A 19,550-nucleotide genomic window follows, 5' to 3' on the forward strand; every position below is an offset into this window, starting at 1 on the left:
TAATTGTACAGTTTAAGGGCTATGTTCCCGATGAAAAAGTGTTTAATCATTGTTGCTTCCAGTTTGTTGGAGTAAACATCAGAAAACTTGAAGTTTTGTCATGTGATTCTTTAATTTGTTTACTGGGTTTAGAATTCATTTTTTAAAAAATTGTTGATCGTCAGAGATCCTAACAGTTCATTTAAAGCCACATGTTCGACTTCCCATGTGAGCCTGGGGTACCTTTCTGTCTCTCTATTGCTCGTGTCAATGACAGCCAGGCGACGGAGCTGAGGGCTGAGTTTAGCTGAGAATAACGAGGCCTGTGCCCCAGTTGGGAAACTGCCCTGGGCGTCGCAATAATAGAGAGACAGGAAGGTGCTGGAGGACTGAGTGGGAAATGGGCCTCCAACCAATTGTTATATCAGTCACTCAGAGCTAAAGAGAAACCTGTCTCTTTAAATACAGAGTAAGAAGTTTAACAACACCAGGTTAAAGTCCAACAGGTTTATTTGGTAGCAAAAGCCTTTTGGCTTTTGCTACCAAATAAACCTGTTGGACTTTAACCTGGTGTTGTTAAACTTCTTACTGTGTTTACCCCAGTCCAACGCCGGCATCTCCACATCTTTAAATACAGATACAGGGAAGAGGCTGCACTGAAATCTGCCCTTCTAACCTGCACAAAAGCAGGAGGCTGAGATTGACAGGCTGCAGGAGGAGTCCCTTCAGCCCATCGTGCCCCTGCTATCTCTTTGAAAGGACTCTCTGATTTATCCAACTGCTCCGTTCTTTCCCTACAGCCCTGCAAATTCTTCCCTTTCAAGTCTTTTCCCTTTGGAAAGATTCTATTGAATCTGCTTTCAGGCAGATCAGAACAACTCGCTGTGTCAAAAAATAAAATAAAATCTCATCTCCCCCTCTGGCTCCTTTGCCAATTACCTTAGAGGGAGTCACTTTCTGTTAAAGAGCCTGCCAACCCCTCTCACCCACTTTCCCTAAAGTGCATCAATCTCATCAGGAAAAGTCCAGAAAAATCAAATATTTTTACTGATGAAAGTTTATTAATGAAACAGAACATGGTAAAAACAAACAGAAAATGACTTGAGGATCAAAGACAACCAGAGTAAAAGATGTTCACAATGTTCTGGACACAAATGGTTTATCTTTAATTCATCTGTAGCCTGTTCCCTCTTTGTGGTAAAGGCAGAATTCTCTGGATAGTAAATTTAAGAAATTTCATAGAATCATAGAAACCCTACAGGGCAGAAGGAGGCCATTCGGCCCATCGAGTCTGCACCGACCACAATCCCACCCAGGCCCTACCCCCACATATTTACCCGCTAATCCCTCTAACCTACGCATCCCAGGACTCCAAGGGGCAATTTTTAACCTGGCCAATCAACCTAACCCGCACATCTTTGGACTGTGGGAGGAAACCCACGCAGACATGAGGAGAATGCGCAGACTCCACACAGACAGTGACCCGAGCCGGGAATCGAACCCGGGACCCTGGAGCTGTGAAGCAGCAGTGCTAACCACTGTGTTACCGTGCCGCCCAAATTTATTGAATGAAAAAGGTTTACTAAACAACTGAGCACGGTGGCACAGTGGTTAGTGCTGCCTCTCAGCGCCAGGGACCCGGGTTCAATTCCTGGCTTGGGTCACTGTCTGTGTGGAGTCTACACATTCTCCCCATGTCTGCATGGGTTTTCTCCGGGTCCTCCGATTTCCTCCCACAGCCCAATGATGTGCAGGTTAGGTGGATTGGCTATGCTAAACTCTCATTCAGTATACCTGAACAGGCGCCGGAGTGTGGCAACTCGGGGAATTTCACAGTAACTTCATTGCAGCGTGAATGTAAGCCTACTTGTGTCGAATAAATAAACTTTAAGACATTGACTTTTACAACTTCATGCGGGTGATCAGTCTGTAGAAGAGTGACCCTCTCTGGCTCCTTCTTTGACAGGAATTCTTGTGGAATTCAGCCTTGGGACTCTGGCTCTTTCTTTGACAGTAATTTCCTTGGAACTCAGCCTTGGGAGACTTCAGAATTTGGTTCACAAGGAAAACCTTCAGAACCTCTACTTTTATCCCCAAAGTGACCGTTACCTCACGTCAGAGTTGGGCCTGTTGTAACATGACAATTGGTCAATTTGGTCACCAGATTAATTGAATTGGATCCTCAATTACTGACACCACTTTCTCTCATTATCTTAGACAGGAATACAATAGAACTGGTTCATGCTGTCCCTTTATCTGATTCTATACAATCCCTTATTCACACAGTTTCAAATGTTGAGGCTAATCAGAGTTTGAAGATCTCTCTCGCCAGTACACTACGCCAGCTGCGGCACGGTGGCACAGTGGTTGGCATTGCTGCCTCACAGCGCCAGGGATCTGGTTTCGATTCTCGGCTTGGGTCACTGTCCATGTGGTGTCGGCATGTTCTCCCCGTGTCTGCCTGGGTTTCCTCCAGCTGCTCCTGTTTCCTTCCCCAGTCTGAAAGATGTGCTGGTTAGGGTGCATTGGCCGTGCTAAATTCTCCCTCCATGTAACTCGAACAGGCGCTGGAGTGTGGTGACTAGGGGATTTTCACAGTAACTTCATTGCAGTGTTAATGTGAGCCTACTTGTGACACAAATAAATAAACTTTAAAAATGTATCTTCATTGCACATTCGTTACATACACAGCAATTAAGATTTTACATTTTAACAGCAAATAAAAACTCAGTCTTTTCCTATAACGACTGATTCATTAATTGTAACTCAATTAAGGTCACTTCTCATTCAATCACCATGATGCCCCCTCCGTGGCCAATTCCTGAATGCCCCCCCGTGCACATCCACTCCCCTTGGCAGAGATTCACCTCAACCACCCGATCACCCTCCCCCATGCAAAGCTCGCCGCTTGGCGTCCACCCTCCTTGCATAAGCCCCCAGTCATTATAAATACCCCTCCACTAAGCCCCACCCATCCCCTTGGCACTGCCCATGGTACACTTATGGTGCTCAACTGGGCACTGCCAGGGTGCCAGGAGGGTACTGAATGTGGCATTGCCCAATGGGCACTGCCCCTGACCACCATGGTGGCTTCAATGGCCTCCGATCCCACACCCCCAGTGTGGCCCAAGCACCTGGTCCCCGCTGGTGAAGACCAGTAGTGGTTCTCGGCGATGTGACGTCTCGCCAGCGAGTGGGGGAAGCAGCCATGCTGAACCCACCAATCACATTGTAATGTAGGCAACTCTGTGCAAATAGCCTTCACTCCCTTTCTGGGAATGAAGCCGGCAAAACACGGGCCGGGAAGATAGCAATCCTTTAGTCTCGCACGCTATCTTCCTGGCTCACCGGTCTAATCGAGCGGCGAGTCGAGCCGGTAAGATCGCCTCCTGTATCTTTCTTTCACACTCAGACTGAACAATCAGCCTTATTCTTGAGGCAGATTTCACAGAATATAATGTCCTCTCGCTGATCAAAATCAAAGAAGAAATTCTTAGTTTAAACAATTCCTGCTCGCTACACAGATTCCACAAACATTGAGGTGAATACAGTGTGGTAACAACAAAATTACAACAATACATTCAGTAACAACAAAACAAACTTTTTTAAACGTCATTTTTTTTGTTATATTCCTCAACCTAATTATTTTAATTTGATCAGTTTTTGTTAGGGATGGGTAACTTCTGTTCTTTATAAACTGGTTCACTCATTTTGTTAATTCTACATGGGCTTGGAGAATCAGAACCCAGACTTTATCATCCTTATCCTTTTTCTCCCTTTGCCACCACTCCCTCTGTTTAGCGGGAGGGTCGTGGGGATTCCAATCAGAACTAATCATTTCATCATAAAAGTGAAATACTGCGGATGCTGGAATCTGAAACAAAACAGAAATTGCTGGAAAGTCTCAGCAGGTCTGACAGTATCTGTGGAAAGAGAATAGAGCCAATGTTTCGAGTCTGGATCACCCTTCATAAGAGCTCTTCTGAAGTATAATCCAGACTCAAAACGTTGGCTCTATTCTCTTATCATTGTATCGATAAGTTTCTTGTTCTTAGTTTCCAAATAGCAGGTAAGAGACCTGTCCGGTCCCCACTCGAGCTCTGGTTATAATCCTATCCATGCTTGGATACGATTATAACCATTAGAATGTACGCTCAGAGATCTGCTTTTCACTCCAGTGCTACTTGGAGAATACCGTCACTTCACCAACTACCGGGTCACAAATTTATGATAAAATAATTTAAATAATGCCTGAGAACCAACTACCTATCATCGTTTGTTGATTGGTCAGACCCCCTTTTTACAGATTCAGGAATCTCAGCCGCTGAACACCAGCCGGTCCTGGAATAAGTTTAACTCTAACTCATTCTGAGTAAATATTCTCACCAGGTCCTCTGTCGGGGCCCTGCTAAGCAGCTTTAATGGTTCGTGATTGCAGAAACTGAGCAGTCACAGGAATGTGGTCAAGATAGTCCAGTCCCATAATGCCTCACATTCAATCTGCAGTCCTTCAATTATAACAGAATATGTGGCTGTATGTAGCTGCCTCGGCCATGGTCAACCCCAACACTGCCTTCTTGAACTGTTATAATGCCTGAGGTGTAAGTACACCCACAGTGCTGTTAGGGAGGGATTTCCAGCTACACATTCCAGACTTTCACTAGACTGTAGGTGGATTCCAGATTGATATATTCCATTCAACCACTCCCAAGGTGAGTTATTCCAATTCCTTTATTGTCCAGGACAATATATTCACAATATCTTTAAAACAGAAATTAAACATTGAGGTAATTTCAGGTATTAACATATTCTGTTAGTTTGTTCTTTATTGTCGATGTCAGGCTGGGATTGTTCCTCTTGGAGCAAAGGAGGTTGAGGGGAGATTTGATAGAGGTGGACGAGATTCTGACAGGTTTAGATAAGGTGGACAAAGAAAAGCTGTTCCCATTCGCTGATGGGACAAGGATGAGGGGGACGCAGATTTTGGCTCAGAGATGCAGGAGGGGGATGTGAGGAAGAATATTTTGATGCAGCGAATGGTAATGACCTGGAACTCGCTGCCTATGAGGGTGGAGGAAGTGGAGACAATAAACAATTACAAAGGAAATTGGATGAGCATTTGGGGGCTTTCAAACAGAAATGCTGACTAAATATCTCTCAACTTCCAGCCTGGGTTCGATTCCTGGCTTGGGTCACTTCTTTGTGGAGTTTGCACATTCCCATCGTGTCTGCATGGGTTTCCTCCGGGTGCTCCGGTTTCCTCCCACAGTCCAAAGATGTGCAGGTTAGGTGGATTGGCCATGCTAAATTGCCTCTTAGTATCAGGGGGGCCAGCTAAGCTAAATGCATGGGGTTATGGGGATAGGGCCTGGGTGGGATTGTGGTCTGTGCAGAGTCAATGGGCCGAATGGCCTCCTTCTGCACCGTCGGGTTTCTTTGATTCTTTGAACTCTGTTACCCTTGTGAAATTTAAAACCAGGTATTCGCAACAAGACTCAGAGAGCATCAGCCCACTGCAGGCAAAGTCGTGAGACCGGCCAGTCCAGCAGAAAGAAACCCTCTGACCCTCCCCATTGACTAACTGTGAGAATGAACAAAATGCAGTCCTGGATGTAATTGAGAGCAGAGACAACAACAGCAAAATTCAACCCCGAATATCATTCATGAACGTGTTGGTGTCTCAGCAGGGCAAATGAAGCTCTGAATCCCTTCCCACACTGAGAGGTGAACGGCCTCTCTCCAATGTGAACTCGCTGGTGTCTCAGCAGGTGGGATGAAACTCTGAATCCCTTCCCACACTGAGAGCAGGTAAAGGGCCTCTCCCCAGTGTGAATGCGCTGGTGTGCCAGCTGGGTGGATAACTGAGCGAATCTTTTCCCACACTGAGAGCAGGTGAACGGTCTCTCCCCAGTGTGAAGTCGCTCGTGTGTCCGCAGGGTGGATGAATGACTGAATCCCTTCCCACACTGAGGGCAGCTGTATGGCCTCTCCCCAGTGTGAACTCGCTGGTGTGTCTGCAAGTGGGATAACTGAGTGAATCCCTCCCCACATTGAGAGCAGATGAACGGTCTCTCCCCAGTGTGAACTCGCTGGTGTGTCCGCAGATTGGATAACCGAGTGAATCCCTCCCCACATTGCGAGCAGGTGAACGGTTTCTCCCCAGTGTGAACTCGGTGGTGTGTCTGCAGGTCGGATGAGTGAGTGAATTCCTTCTCACACACAGAGCAGGTGAACGGTCTCTCCCCGGTGTGAACTCGCTGGTGTCTCTGCAGACTGGATGAGTGACTGAATCCCTTCCCACACACATAGCAGGTGAACGGTCTCTCCCCAGTGTGACTGCGTCGATGAGTTTCCAGATCAGATGGAGCTTTGAATCCCTTCCCACAGTCCCCACATTTCCACGGTTTCTCCATGGTGCGGGTGTCCTTGTGACTCTCCAGGTTAAACAATCAGTTAAATCTCACACAGACCACAGGTACAGTCTCTCCCGCTGTGAATGCTGCGATGTATTTTCAGGTTGTGTAACTGGTTAAAGCTCTTTCCACACTCAGTGTTCTGGAACACTCTCACTTGGGGGTGTGTGTGTGTCTCGGTGCTTTTCCAGTCACACTGATCTTTAAAATCTTTTGAAGCAGAAAGAACAGTGAAACATTTCTCCTTCTCGAATCAAAGGTCGATAATATTCAGGTCCCGATAAATTGAGTGACTCTGTTAGATGTTGGTGTGATGTTTGTTCTGGGTATTTGTCTGTAAATCCTCACCTTCTGATATCCTGTAAAAGGAATTTACAAAAGTAATTATTGTAAGTACAGGATAGAAATTCAGAACAGACAATTCTAGTTTCTATGGAACATTCTTTCCTCACTCATTCCCCAAAAGCTATAAATCTCCATCCCACACACTCTCCCACCATTCTCACACTGCTGTATCTAATACTCACCTCCCCCCCCCCCCAATTCTCCTGAACATTCTGATTCAGACTGATTGACAGATTTATGCGAACTGCTTCCTGTCCCAGACACAGAGAGCTGGAAATCGCCATGCAGGCTGCCAGACAGATCTATGTCTATATGACTGGACTAACAATGTGTGGAATGTACAGAGTGGATTCACTTCTTTCCCATTCAGTGGCTCAGGGTGGACAAGTCGCCAGGACCCAATCATGTCCTTGTTCTTGTGTGGTGACCAGATTTGCACGCAGTACTCTAGCTGTGTGCATTGTGCATAACTCCATCATAACCTCCTTCTCTTATATTCGATGCCTCGGCTAACAAAGGGAAGTATCCAAAATCCCTTCTGAACCATTTCATTAATCTATCCTGCTGTCTTCAGGGTCTGATGGAAATGCACCCCAAGATTCTTCCGGTCCTCTGTACTTCCTGGGGACCAACCATTCATTGTATGTTCCCTTATCTTGTTAGTTCTCCCAAAATGAATTACCTCATACTTTCCAGGGTTAAATTGAATTTGCCATTGCTCTGTTCATCGAACCAACCCATTTGCATCCTGTTGTAATCTGAGGCTTTGCTCCTCATTATTTATCACATCTGTGAAACCCCCACAGCTTGCCTCCTGGACTTGCAGAATCTCACTAGCTGTTCTGTCTGGAGACAATACACATCTCTTTAACCTGTGTTGAATGCTCCCTCCACCCACATTGTCTGTACATTTAAGACCTGGCTGGCTGTAGAGATTTGCATTCTAATCAGTATTCTGTAACTTGATTTTTGTGTCTGTTTGCACTGTTTGAGAACACATATCCACTCCATCTGACGAAGGAGCTGTGCTCCGAAAGCTTATGGTATTTGCTACCAAATAAACCTGTTGGACTTTAACCTGGTGTTGTGAGACTTCTTACAATATTAGATACAGCATTGCTGCATCACAGTGCCAGGGACTTGGGTTCAATTCCGGCCTCGGTTCACTGTCTGTGTGGAGTTTGCACATTCTCCCCGTGTCTGCGTGAGTTTCCTCCGGGTGCTCCGGTTTCCTCCCACAGTCCAAAGATGTGTGGGTTAGGTTGATTGGCCGTGCTAAATTGACTCTCGTGTCAGGGGGATTATCAGGGTAATCTGAGGGGTTCCGGGAAGAGAGCCTGGGATTGTAGTCAGTGCAGACTTGATGGGCCGAATGGCCTCCTTCTGCACTGTAGGGATTCTATGATTAATGTGTACAATATTAATTTACTCTTCCCTTAAAAGTCAGACATCACCTGGGGAAAACAGCCCTTTAATTGTCAACATTAGGAAACAGACCATCCTTTTAACCAGACAAATAAATGTGTCAAGCTGAGGGAGCAAAGGATGTCAATGTCTTTAAGAGAGAGAGAAACCTGGGCCAACCTTTCCAGAGTCTGCAGCCTCCCTGGATTCACTTCCTTTCCCTTCAGTTGCTCCAAGGCCCCAATTTTTCCCCAGAATGAGAAAAGAAATGGAAAGGGGCGGGGGGAAGAAAGCGTTTAACTCACAGATGTTGATGATAGAAGAAATTTTAGTCTGTCTGAAGCTCAATCTTCACTCAGAGAGAGAACAGTAGCAGCTTTGCTGGGCAACAATGGAGGAAGCTCCGTGCAGGAATTGACACAAGACCCGGACTCTGATTGGCTGGAGGACCAATGCCCATCCGGTCCTCCACGCGTTGTCATTGGTCAATCTGCCGCATGTAGACGAACCCGAGCCCACGTGGGGGTGGGCGGGGCTTTGACCGCCAGCCGCGCTGAGCTGGTGTCCAATCCGCAGTGTTTTGTTTCTGGAACCAGTGACACTGCTGCCAATGGGACACTATGGGCTGGGAACGCCCCCCTGAGTCATTGTGACGGCACAATGGAGCCCTGCCTGAATCAGCCAATAGCAATCGCTCTGCTCCGCGGCGACGTCTCCAGGTTCAGGCGCGCGGACCCGGGAGCTCCGCCCCCACCCATTGTTCCCCCAGTCTGGACATTCCACACATTGTTAGTCCAGTCAGATAGACATAGATCTGTCTGGGAGCCTGCAAGGGGATTTCCAGCTCTCTGTGTCCAGGACAGGACAGTTAGAAGTTTAACACCACCAGGTTAAAGTCCAACAGGTTTATTTGATAGCAAAAGCCACACAAGCTTTCGGAGCTCCAAGCCCCTTCTTCAGGTGAGTGGGAATTCTGTTCACAAACAGAGTTTATAAAGACACAGACTCAATTTACATGAATAATGGTTGGAATGCGAATACTTACAGCTAATCAAGTCTTTAAGAAACAAAACAATGTGAGTGGAGAGAGCATCAAGACAGGCTAAAAAGATGTGTATTGTCTCCAGACAAGACAGCCAGTGAAACTCGGCAGGTCCAGGCAACTGTGGGGGTTAACAGATAGTGTGACATGAACCCAATATCCCGGTTGAGGCCGTCCTCGTGTGTGCGGAACTTGGCTATCAGTTTCTGCTCAGCGACTCTGCGCCGTCGTGTGTCGTGAAGGCTGCCTTGGAGAACACTTACCCGAATATCAGAGGCCGAATGCCCGTGACCGCTGAAGTGCTCCCCAACAGGAAGAGAACAGTCTTGCCTGGTGATTGTCGAGCGGTGTTCATTCATCCGTTGTCGGAGCGTCTGCATAGTTTCCCCAATGTACCATGCCTCGAGACATCCTTTCCTGCAGCGTATCAGGTAAACAACGTTGGCCGAGTTGCAAGAGTATGTACCGTGTACCTGGTGGATGGTGTTCTCACGTGAGATGATGGCATCTGTGTCGATGATCCGGCACGTCTTGCAGAGGTTGCTGTGGCAGGGTTATGTGGTGTCGTGGTCACTGTTCTCCTGAAGGCTGGGTCGTTTGCAGCGGACAATGGTCTGTTTGAGGTTGTGCGGTTGTTTGAAGGCAAGAAGTGGGGGTGTGGGGATGGCCTTGGCGAGATGTTCGTCTTCATCAATGACATGTTGAAGGCTCCGGAGGAGATGCCGTAGCTTCTCCGCTCCGGGGAAGTACTGAACGACGAAGGGTACTCTGTCCACCGTGTCCCGTGTTTGTCTTCTGAGGAGGTCGGTGCGGTTTTTCGCTCAATCTAGGACAGGAAGCCGTGAGCATGGATCTGTCAATCAGCTTCAATCAGGACCTTCAGGAGAATTGGGAGGGTGAATATTAGATACAGCAGAGTGAGAATGGAGGGAGAGTGTGTGGGATGGAGATTCACAGCTTTTGGGGAATGAGGGAGGAAAGAATGTTCCATAGAAACTAGAATTGTCTGTTCTGAATTTCTGTCCTGCACTGACAGTGGTGAATTTTGTAAACTTCTTTTACAGGATATCAGAAGATGAGGGTTTACAGACAGAAATCTTAAATCAAACTTCACATCAATATCTGACAGAGTCACTCAATTCATCCGGACCTGAATACCATCAGCCTTTGAATCTAGAAGGAGAAATGTTTCTCTGTTCTGTCTGCGTCAGAAGATTTTAAACATCAGTGTGGCTGGAAAAGCATCGACACACATAAACATACCCGAGTGAGAGTGTTCCAGTGCACTGAGTGTGGAACCAACTTTATCCGGTTACACAGCCTGAAAAAAACATTTCAGCATTCACAGCGGGGAGAGATTGTACCCGTGTTGTATCAATACATGAGGAAAGATACAAGGAGACCCACACCATGGAGAAACCATGGAAATGTGGGGATTGTGGAAAGGGATTCATGTTCCCATCTGAGCTGGAAATTCATCGACGCAGTCACACTGGGGAGAAGCCATTCACCTGCTCTGTGTGTGGGAAGGGATTCATTCATTCATCCCACCTGCTGAGGCACAAAGTCACTCACACCCTGGAGAGACCCTTTAAATGCTCTGACTGTGGGAGTGAATTCAAAAGCTCTGGAAAACTGGTGTCCCACCAGCACATTCACACCGAGGAGAGACCATTCAGCTGCTCTCACTGCACAAAGAGATTTAAAACATCATCCAACCTGTGAGTACACCAGCGAGTTCACTCCAGGGAGAGACCGTTTACCTGCTCTGAGTGTGGGATGGGATTCACTGCTTCATCCTACCTGCTAAGACACAAAGTCACTCACACCCGGGACAGACCCTTTAAATGCTCTGACTGTGGGAGCGACTTCAAAAGGTCGAGAGAACTGATGGTCCACCAGCGCATTCACACTGAGGACAGACCGTTCACCTGCGCTCAGTGTGGAAAGGGATTCACTCAGTTATCCGCACTGCAGCTACACAGCGAGCTCACACTGGGGAGAAGCCATTCACCTGCTCTGTGTGTGGGAAGGGATTCACTCGGTCACACAGCCTGATGAAACACAATCTCACTCACAGCAATGAGAAACCCTTTAAATGCCCTGACTGTGGGAGTGGCTTCAAACGTGCTGAGAATCTGAAGGCCCACCAGCGCATTCACACTGAGGAGAGACCGTTCAGCTGCTCTCACTGCTCAAAGAAGTTTAAATGGTCAGACAGCCTGCGGGAACACCAGCGAGTTCACACCGGGGAGAGGCCATTCACCTGCTCTGTGTGTGGGAAGGGATTCACTCAGTCATCCAGCCTGCGGAGACACCAGCGAGTTCACAAGTGATGACAGGGGTTGGATTCTGCTGTTCTTGCTGCTGTTAATCACACCCAGGACTGAACCATGTTCATTCTGACAGTTGGTGAAGTGGGAGAGTCGGGGGGTTTCTTTCTGCTGGACTGGCCGGTCTCATGACTTTGCTTCCAGTGGGCTGATGCTCTTTGTGCCTGGGAGAGCACATTTCCACTGAAATGATCCACAAAAGCTGATGAAGGACATTTATTTTATCTGCATAATAAATAGTGTTTTTCCCACTGCTACAGTTAGCTCTGAAATAAACACAGAAAGAACTGGAAAATCGCAGCAGCTCTGGCAGTATCTGTGGAGAGAGAAACAAAGATAACTTTTTATGTCCAATGCAGCTCTACTTCAAAACGAAAGAGAGGGAGAAATGTGATGGGTTTGATGCTGCTGAGAAAGGGGGGAGGGGCAGGTAGAACAAAAGGGAAAGTCAGGGATTGGTGAGAGGGCGGGTGAGATTAAATGACAAAAATATCCCGGAACAAAAGGCAAAGGGAGAGGGAATGGTTACAGTAAAGAAACAAAGCATTGGTCCAGAGTAAGTGTTAATGGCAGGATAAAGGACAGCTCTGTCTGGAAGCAAAAAAACAAAAACAAGATGCAGACTGGCACTCGGCAAAAAACAACAAATCAAAATGGAGGAGAGAGTTCAGGGTGTGAAGTTGTTGAACTCAATGTTGAGTCCAGAAGGCTGTAAAGTGCCTCATCGGAAGATGAGGGACTGTTTGTCCAGCTTGTGTTGGGCTTCTCCGGAACATTGCAGCAGGCCGAGGACAGGAATGTGAGCGTGAGAGCAAGGTGGTGAATTCTAATGGCAAGCAAGCGGAAGGTCAGGGTCATGCTCGTGGACTGAGCGGAGGTGTTCCACAACTCTATCGTGACTGGACCTTTATTTCAAAATGAATACTGTATTCACCTAAACGCTTGTGGAATCCGTGTAGCGAGCAGCAACTGTTTAAACTAAGAATTTCTTCTTTCCTTTTGATCAGCCAGAAGACGTTATATTCTGTGAAATCTGCCTCAAGAATAAGGCTGATTGGTTCAGTCTGAGTGTGAAAGAAAGATACAGGGGGTGATCTTACCGGCTTGACTTGCCGCTCGATCAGCACGGTGAGCTGGGAAGATAGGCTTGCGAGACGAAAGTATTGCTATCTTCCTGGCCCTGTTTTGCCGGCGTGAATGGTTTTGTGACCAGAAAGAGGGTGAAGGCTAATTGCATAGAGTTGCTTACATTGCAATATGATTGTTGGGTTCGGTTCGGTACGGTTGAGACATCACACCAACGAGAATCACTGCTGGTCTTCACCAGCGGGGACCAGGTGCTTGGACCACGCTGGTGGGGAGGGGGGAGGGGGGGGGGTGGAGGGGAGGGGGGGGGGGCGGTGGAATCAGAGGCCAAAGAAACCACCAGGTGATTTGGGGGAATATCTGGGCAGTGCAAATTGGGCAATGCCACACTGGCATGCCCACCTGGCATCGTAGCAGTGCCTGGTTGCGTGCCCTAAGTGCACCATGGATGGTGCCAAGGGGGTGGGGCATGTGTGGTGGTGGGACCTGGAGAGGTATTTAACATGATGGGGGCGCTTTTGCAAGGGGGGTGCTTGTCAAGAGGGGAGCTCTGCATGGGGGGGGGTTGTGATTGGCTTGGGGGGGGGGGAATCTCTGCCAAGGGGGTGGGGGGGAGGGTCGTTCAGGGGCAGGGCATGTCGGTGTTCTGACAGAGGATGCATCGGGAGGGTCCCGATGCTCCGATGCCGGCGACCCATCGAGGGCTAAAAAAATAAAATTGTAAATATTAAATTAATGCCTTTGTAACTGCAGAATAAAACCAATCGGGGTAATGCAGAGCTAATGAGACACGCCTCTTGACAATGGTATAAATCCCTCATCATTTCATATGTGTTTTGATGTTGCATATATTATAAAATTACAGAGTAAACTTTATTAAATAAAATATGAATTAAAGAAAAGAAACAAGATCAAGATATACAAATCAGCATATAAAATGTCAAAACATACAAAAAGAAAAAAAGAATTAAAAGTGGTTAACAATGAGGCAACATCATTTGTCTGTAAAAATCTGTAACATTTTTACCGTCTGTAACAATGCCAGTCGGCAGATTTGTTCCACAAACAATTTAAATTTCTGGATATTGAGGAATTTCAACATCAGGTCATTTTGTGTACATCATTTTCCCTGGCACCTATAATAAACCCAAAAAACTTCACAGTAGAGCCACCTGTCAGTTGTTTCATCTCTTTAGTTGGATGTTGATACTTCTTAACCTTTTCATCCCATGCTTTTTCCAGAGAATTAATGTTATCTTCAATCTTGTTGTGATATCAACAGCCGCAACTTCTTTCCCATTGCTGATCAGCATGTCGGGTTTATACAGTTGTTTTATCGGCCGTTCTTATTGGGGGTCCTGAAATAACTTTAAAATGATGTGTGTGTGCATACTCCTCCAATTGATGCAAGATCTTATTGTGTCTGAGGATTCTGGCATTTTTGACAAAAGGACAAGAGTCTCAAATATGTCCAATCGTTTCGTTCACGGAGTTGCAACTTCAGCATAATTCACTATCTCTGGATTTTCCAAATGCTAAAAAAATTCTTGTTGGGTATGCATTACTTCTAATCAGAGTATTAATAAAATTTGACTCCTTAAGACCATAAGACATAGGAGCAGAACGAGGCCACTCGGCTCATCGAGTCTGCTCCGCCTTTCAATCATGGCTGATTTTTTTCTCATCCCCATTCTCCTGCCTTTTCCCCATAACCCCAGATCCCCTTGTTAATCAAGAACCTATATATCTCTGTCTTAAAGATACTCAATGACCCGGCCTCCACAGCCTTCTGCAGCAAAGAGTTCCTCAGATTCCCCACTCTCTGGCTGAAGAAATTCCTCCTCATCTCTGTTTTAAAGGATCGTCCCTTAATTCTGAGGTTGTGCTTTTAAAAAAGTTAAAGTTCAGCCAGTGATTAGAAACCAGGTCGAGGAAGTAGGAAATGCCAATTCCTTGGTAATTTAAGGTGGACCGTTTGTGAGCTTCAAATTGATGCCAACCCAAAATTGGACTTTCTTCATGACCTGCTTTTTGATGGATAGCATTTGGCGGGTCCAAATCACTTCAATGTTGTCATTGTATAGTGCACAAATACAACGGAAAGTGAGCTTGCAGGCTCCAAGATACAAAGAAAAAAGCAAATGCAGTCGTCATTATAAAATAATGCCAATAGTCAAAGAAAAGAAAATTACAGCACAGGAACAGGCCCTTCGGCCCTCCAAGCCTGCACCAACCATGCTGCCTGTCTGAACTAAAACCCCCTACCGTTCCGGAGACCATATCCCTCGATTCCCATCCTATTCATGTATTTGTCAAGATGCCCCTTAAAGTCACGATCATATCCGCTTCCACTACCTGCCCCGGCAACATGATCCAGGCACCCACCACCCTCTGTGTAAAAAATCTGCCTCGTACATCTCCTTTAAACCTTGCCGCTCACACCTTACACCTGTGCCCCCGAGTAATTGACTCTTCCACCCTGGGAAAAAGCTTCTGACTATCCACTCTGTCCATGTCTCTCACAATCTTGTAGACTTCTATCAGGTCGCCCCTCATCCTCTGTCGTTCCAGTGAGAACAAACCAAGTTTCTCCAACCTCTCCTCATAGCTAATGTCCTTCATACTAGGCAACATCCTGGTAAATTTTTTCTGTACCCTCTCTAAAGCCTCCATATTCTTCTGATAGTGTGGCGACCAGAATTGAACACTATATTCCAAGTGTGGCCGAACTAAGGTTCTATAAAGCTGCAACATGACTTGCCAATTTTTAAACTCAATGCCCCGGCCGATGAAGGCAAGCATGCCATATGCCTTCTTGACTACCTTCTCCACCTGCATTGCCACTTTCAATGACCTGTGTACTTGTACACCCAGATCCCTCTGCCTATCAATACTCTTAAGGGTTCTGCCATTTACTGTATATTTCCTATCTGTATTAGATCTTCCAAAATGCATTACCTCACATTTATCCGGATTAAACTTCATCTGCCATCTCTCTGCCCAAGTCTCCAACTGATCTATATCCTGCTGTATCCTCTGATGGTCCTCATCGCTACCCGCAAATCCACCAACCTCTGTGTCGTCTGCAAACTTACTAATCAAACCAGTTACATTATCCTCCAAATCATTTATATATATTACAAATAGCAAAGATCCCAGCACTGATCCCTGAGGAATGTCACTTGTCACAGCCCTCCATTCAGAAACGCACCACCCTCTGTCTTCTTTGACTGAGCCAGTTTTGTATCCACCTTGCCAGCTCAACTCTGATCCCATGCAACTTCTTCTGCACCAGTCTGCCATGAGGGACCTTGTCAAAGGCCTTACTGAAGTCCATGTAGACAACATCCACTGCCCTACCCTCATCAATCATCTTCGTCACTTCCTCGAAAAACTCGACCAAGTTCGTGAGACACGACCTCCCCTTCACAAAACGATGTTGCCTCTCACTAATACGTCCACTTCTTTCCAAGTGGGAATCAATCCTGTGTCGAAGAATCCTCTCCAATAATTTCCCTATCACTGATGTAAGGCTCACCGGCCTGTAATTACCTGGATTATTCTTGCTACCCTTCTTAAACAAAGGAACAGCATTGGCTATTCTCCAATCCTCTGGGACCTCCCCTGTCGCCAGTAAGGATAGAAATATTTCTCTCAAGGCCCCAGCAATTTCCTCTCTTGCCCCTCTCAGTATTCTGGGGTATATCCCATCAGGCCCTGGGTACTTGTCTACCTTAATGTTTCTCAAGAACCCCAATACCTCTTCCTTTTTGATCTTAACATGACTCAAACTATCTATACACCCTTTCCCAGACTCCTCATCCACCAAGTCCTTCGCTTTGGTGAATACTGACGCAAAGTACTCATTTAATACCTCGCCCATTTCCTCTGGCTCCGCGCATAGATTCCCTCCCTTGTCCTTGAGTGGGCCAACCCTCTCCCTGGCTACCCTCTTGCTCTTTATATATGTATAAAAAGCCTTGGGATTTTCCTTAATCCTGCTGGCCAATACTTTTTCGTGACCCCTTTTAGCCCTTCTTACTCCTTGCTTAAGTTTCTTTCTACTTTCCTTGCATTCCACACTTGCTTCGTGTGTTCCCAGCCTCATAGCTTTGACAAATGCTTCCTTTTTCTCTTTGACTAGACCCACAATATCTCTCGTTATCCAAGGTTCCCAAAACTTGCCATACTTATCCTTCATCCTTACAGGAATGTGCCGGTCCTGAATCCCTATCAACTTACACTTGAAAGCCTCCCACATGCCAGATGTTGATTTGCCCTCAAACATCTGCCCCATCTGGTAGCTATTTATTAGCTACCAGTCATTAACAGATGAGAAAGTCATGAGCCTTAATTGAGTTATAGTTAATCAATGAATCAAATGCAATTGTTACCAAATAAACCTGTTGGACTTTAATCTGGTGTTGTTAAACTTCTTACTGTGTTTACCCCAGTCCAACGCCGGCATCTCCACATCATAACTGAAGCAGAACATTTTTACTCCTATGTTCAATTTCTCTTGTAATAAAGGATAGCATTCCATTTGTAAGAACTTTGATTTATTTGAACTAAGATTTATGGGGGTTCTTTTGTTTACAATAACCTCCCTAATCGTAAATCACACCAGGTTCCAGTGTCTTAACCATCTGGCAAGAAAGAACAATTTAAATCGCGAATTCAAAAGTTTATTAATCATTAAAAATGAAACAAGTCAGAAAGGTTAAAACAGAATGTCGATTAACAGTTCATAGAGAAAGTTTAACATTAACAATTGAACAGACTTCTCTCCATCCCTCTCAGACCAGGACATGAAGTGACCGCTCCAAAAACATGGATAACTTGTAAAACCAACAGCTCTCAAAACCTCTCTGTAAACATCTCTCCCTCCACCTCTCTCTACCAAATTGCCTTCTCAAGACCACTTTGTTTTACTTTAAAAATGTCAAAAGCCCATCTTAGCCAATTCCCAGAAATCTTCAATTATAAACTAAAATAGACATGAGTTTTCAGATGATTTGAAAAGAAATGAACTGTCTGCTGAAAGGGTTAACTTTCCTACAGAACCTAAAGGGATGGGGAGTGAGCAGAAAAAAATTGGCACATAATTACATCACTTTACACAAGTATAAAAATCAAAACAAACTCAATTGTAAACTTCATCTCTTAATTTTTTTGTTATATTCCATAACCTAATTATTTTAATTTGATCAGTTTTTGTTGGGGATGGGTAACTTCTGTTCTTTATAAACTGCTTCACTCATTTTGTTTATTCTCCATGAACTCAGAGAATCAGAACCCAGACTTTATCATCCTTATCCTTTTTCCCCTTTTGCCACCACTCCCTCTGTTTTGCAGGAAGGTCGCGGGGATTCCAATCAGACCGAATCATTTTATCATAAAAGTTAAACACTGCGGATGCTGGAATCTGAAACAACAACAGAAAATGCTGGAAAAGCTCAGTAGGTTTGGCAGCATCTGTGGACATGATGTAGAGATGCCGGCGTTGGACTGGGGTGAACACAGTAAGAAGTCTCACAACACCAGGTTAAAGTCCAACAAGTTTATTTGGTAGCAAATACCATAAGCTTTCGGAGCACTGCTCCTTCGTCAGATGGAGTGGAAATGTTTCCACTCCATCTGACGAAGGGGCAGCGCTCCGAAAGCTTATGGTATTTGCTACCAAATAAACCTGTTGGACTTTAACCTGGTGTTGTGAGACTTCTTACAGCATCTGTGGAGACAGAGTGGAGCCAATGTTTCAGGTATGGATGACCCTTCATAAGAGCTGTTATGAAATGTCTTCCAGTCTCGAAACGTTGGCTGTATTCTCTAATAATTTTATCAATAAGTTTCTTGCTCTTAGTTTCCAATTAGCAGGTAAGATACCTGTCCAGTCCTCACTCGAGCTCTGACATTTTCACTGGCCATGCTTGGGTCAGTTTATAACCATTAGAATCTACTCAGAGGTCTGCTTTTCAGTCCAGTGCTACTTGGAGTATACCGTTACTGCACCGACTAACGGGTCACATGTCCCTCATAGTTCTTAACACAAATTTGGGATAAAATAATTTAAACAATGCCTGAGAACGCTTTTTAACTTCTTAACCAACTACCTACCAGTTTGTTGACTGGTCGGACCCCCTTTTTACAGATTCAGGAATCTCAGCCGCTGAACACCAGCCGGTCCTGGGATGAGTTTAATTCTAACTCATTCTGAGTAAATATTCTCACCAGGTCCTCTGTCGGGGCCCTGCTAAGCAGCTTTAATGGTTCATGATTGCAGAAACTGAGCAGTCACAGGAATGTGGTCAAAATAGTCCAGTCCCACAATGCCTCACATTCAATCTGCTGTCCTTCAATTATAACAGAATATGTGGCTGTATGTAGCTGCCTCGGCCGTGGTCAACCCCAACACTGCCTTCTTGAACTGTTATAATGCCTCAGGTGTAAGTAAGCCCATAAGGAGGGATTTCCAGCTACACATTCCAGACATTCACTCGACTGCAGGTGGATACCAGATTGATGTATTCCATTCAACCACACCCAAGGTGAGTTATTCCAATTCCTTTATTGTCCAGGACAATATATTCACAATATCTTTAAAACAGAAATTAAACATTCCCATTTGATTTCAGGCAGTAACATATTCTGTTAGTTTGTTCTTTATTGTCGATGTCAGGCTGGGGTTGTTCCTCTTGGAGCAAATGAGGTTGAGGGGAGATTTGATAGAGGTGGACAAGATTCTGACAGGTTTAGATAAGGTGGACAAAGAAAAGCTGTTCCCATTCGCTGATGGGACAAGGATGGGGGGGACACAGATTTATGGTCTTGGGTCAGAGATGCAGGGGGGATGTGAGGAAGAATATTTTGATGCAGCGAATGATAATGACCTGGAACTCGCTGCCTACGAGGGTGGAGGAAGTGGAGACAATAAACAATTATAAAGGA

General features: G+C 45.7%; 2 protein-coding genes across 2 annotated transcripts in view; one reads left to right on the forward strand and one right to left on the reverse strand.

Moving 5' to 3' along the window:
• The window catches only part of LOC144483346 (uncharacterized), a 341,173-nt gene that overhangs the window by 229,740 nt on the left and 91,883 nt on the right, over positions 1-19,550 (forward strand). The gene's annotated exons all lie outside the window — the stretch shown is intronic.
• Positions 4,693-8,565, reverse strand: LOC144483377 (uncharacterized). Its single transcript, XM_078202096.1, has 2 exons — positions 8,447-8,565; positions 4,693-6,751 (listed from the first exon to the last, which is right to left on the reverse strand). The coding sequence occupies exon 2, from the start codon at positions 6,390-6,392 to the stop codon at positions 5,637-5,639; it is 756 nt and encodes a 251-aa protein (XP_078058222.1). The 5' UTR covers positions 6,393-6,751; positions 8,447-8,565; the 3' UTR covers positions 4,693-5,636.

This window comes from Mustelus asterias, unplaced genomic scaffold, assembly GCF_964213995.1.
Source record: "Mustelus asterias unplaced genomic scaffold, sMusAst1.hap1.1 HAP1_SCAFFOLD_63, whole genome shotgun sequence".
NCBI lineage: Eukaryota > Metazoa > Chordata > Chondrichthyes > Carcharhiniformes > Triakidae > Mustelus > Mustelus asterias.

Coding starts and splice junctions, on each gene's coding strand:
- LOC144483377 (XM_078202096.1), bottom strand. CDS start 6,392: ATGGAGAAACCGTGGAAATGTGGGGACTGTGGGAAGGGATTCAAAGCT.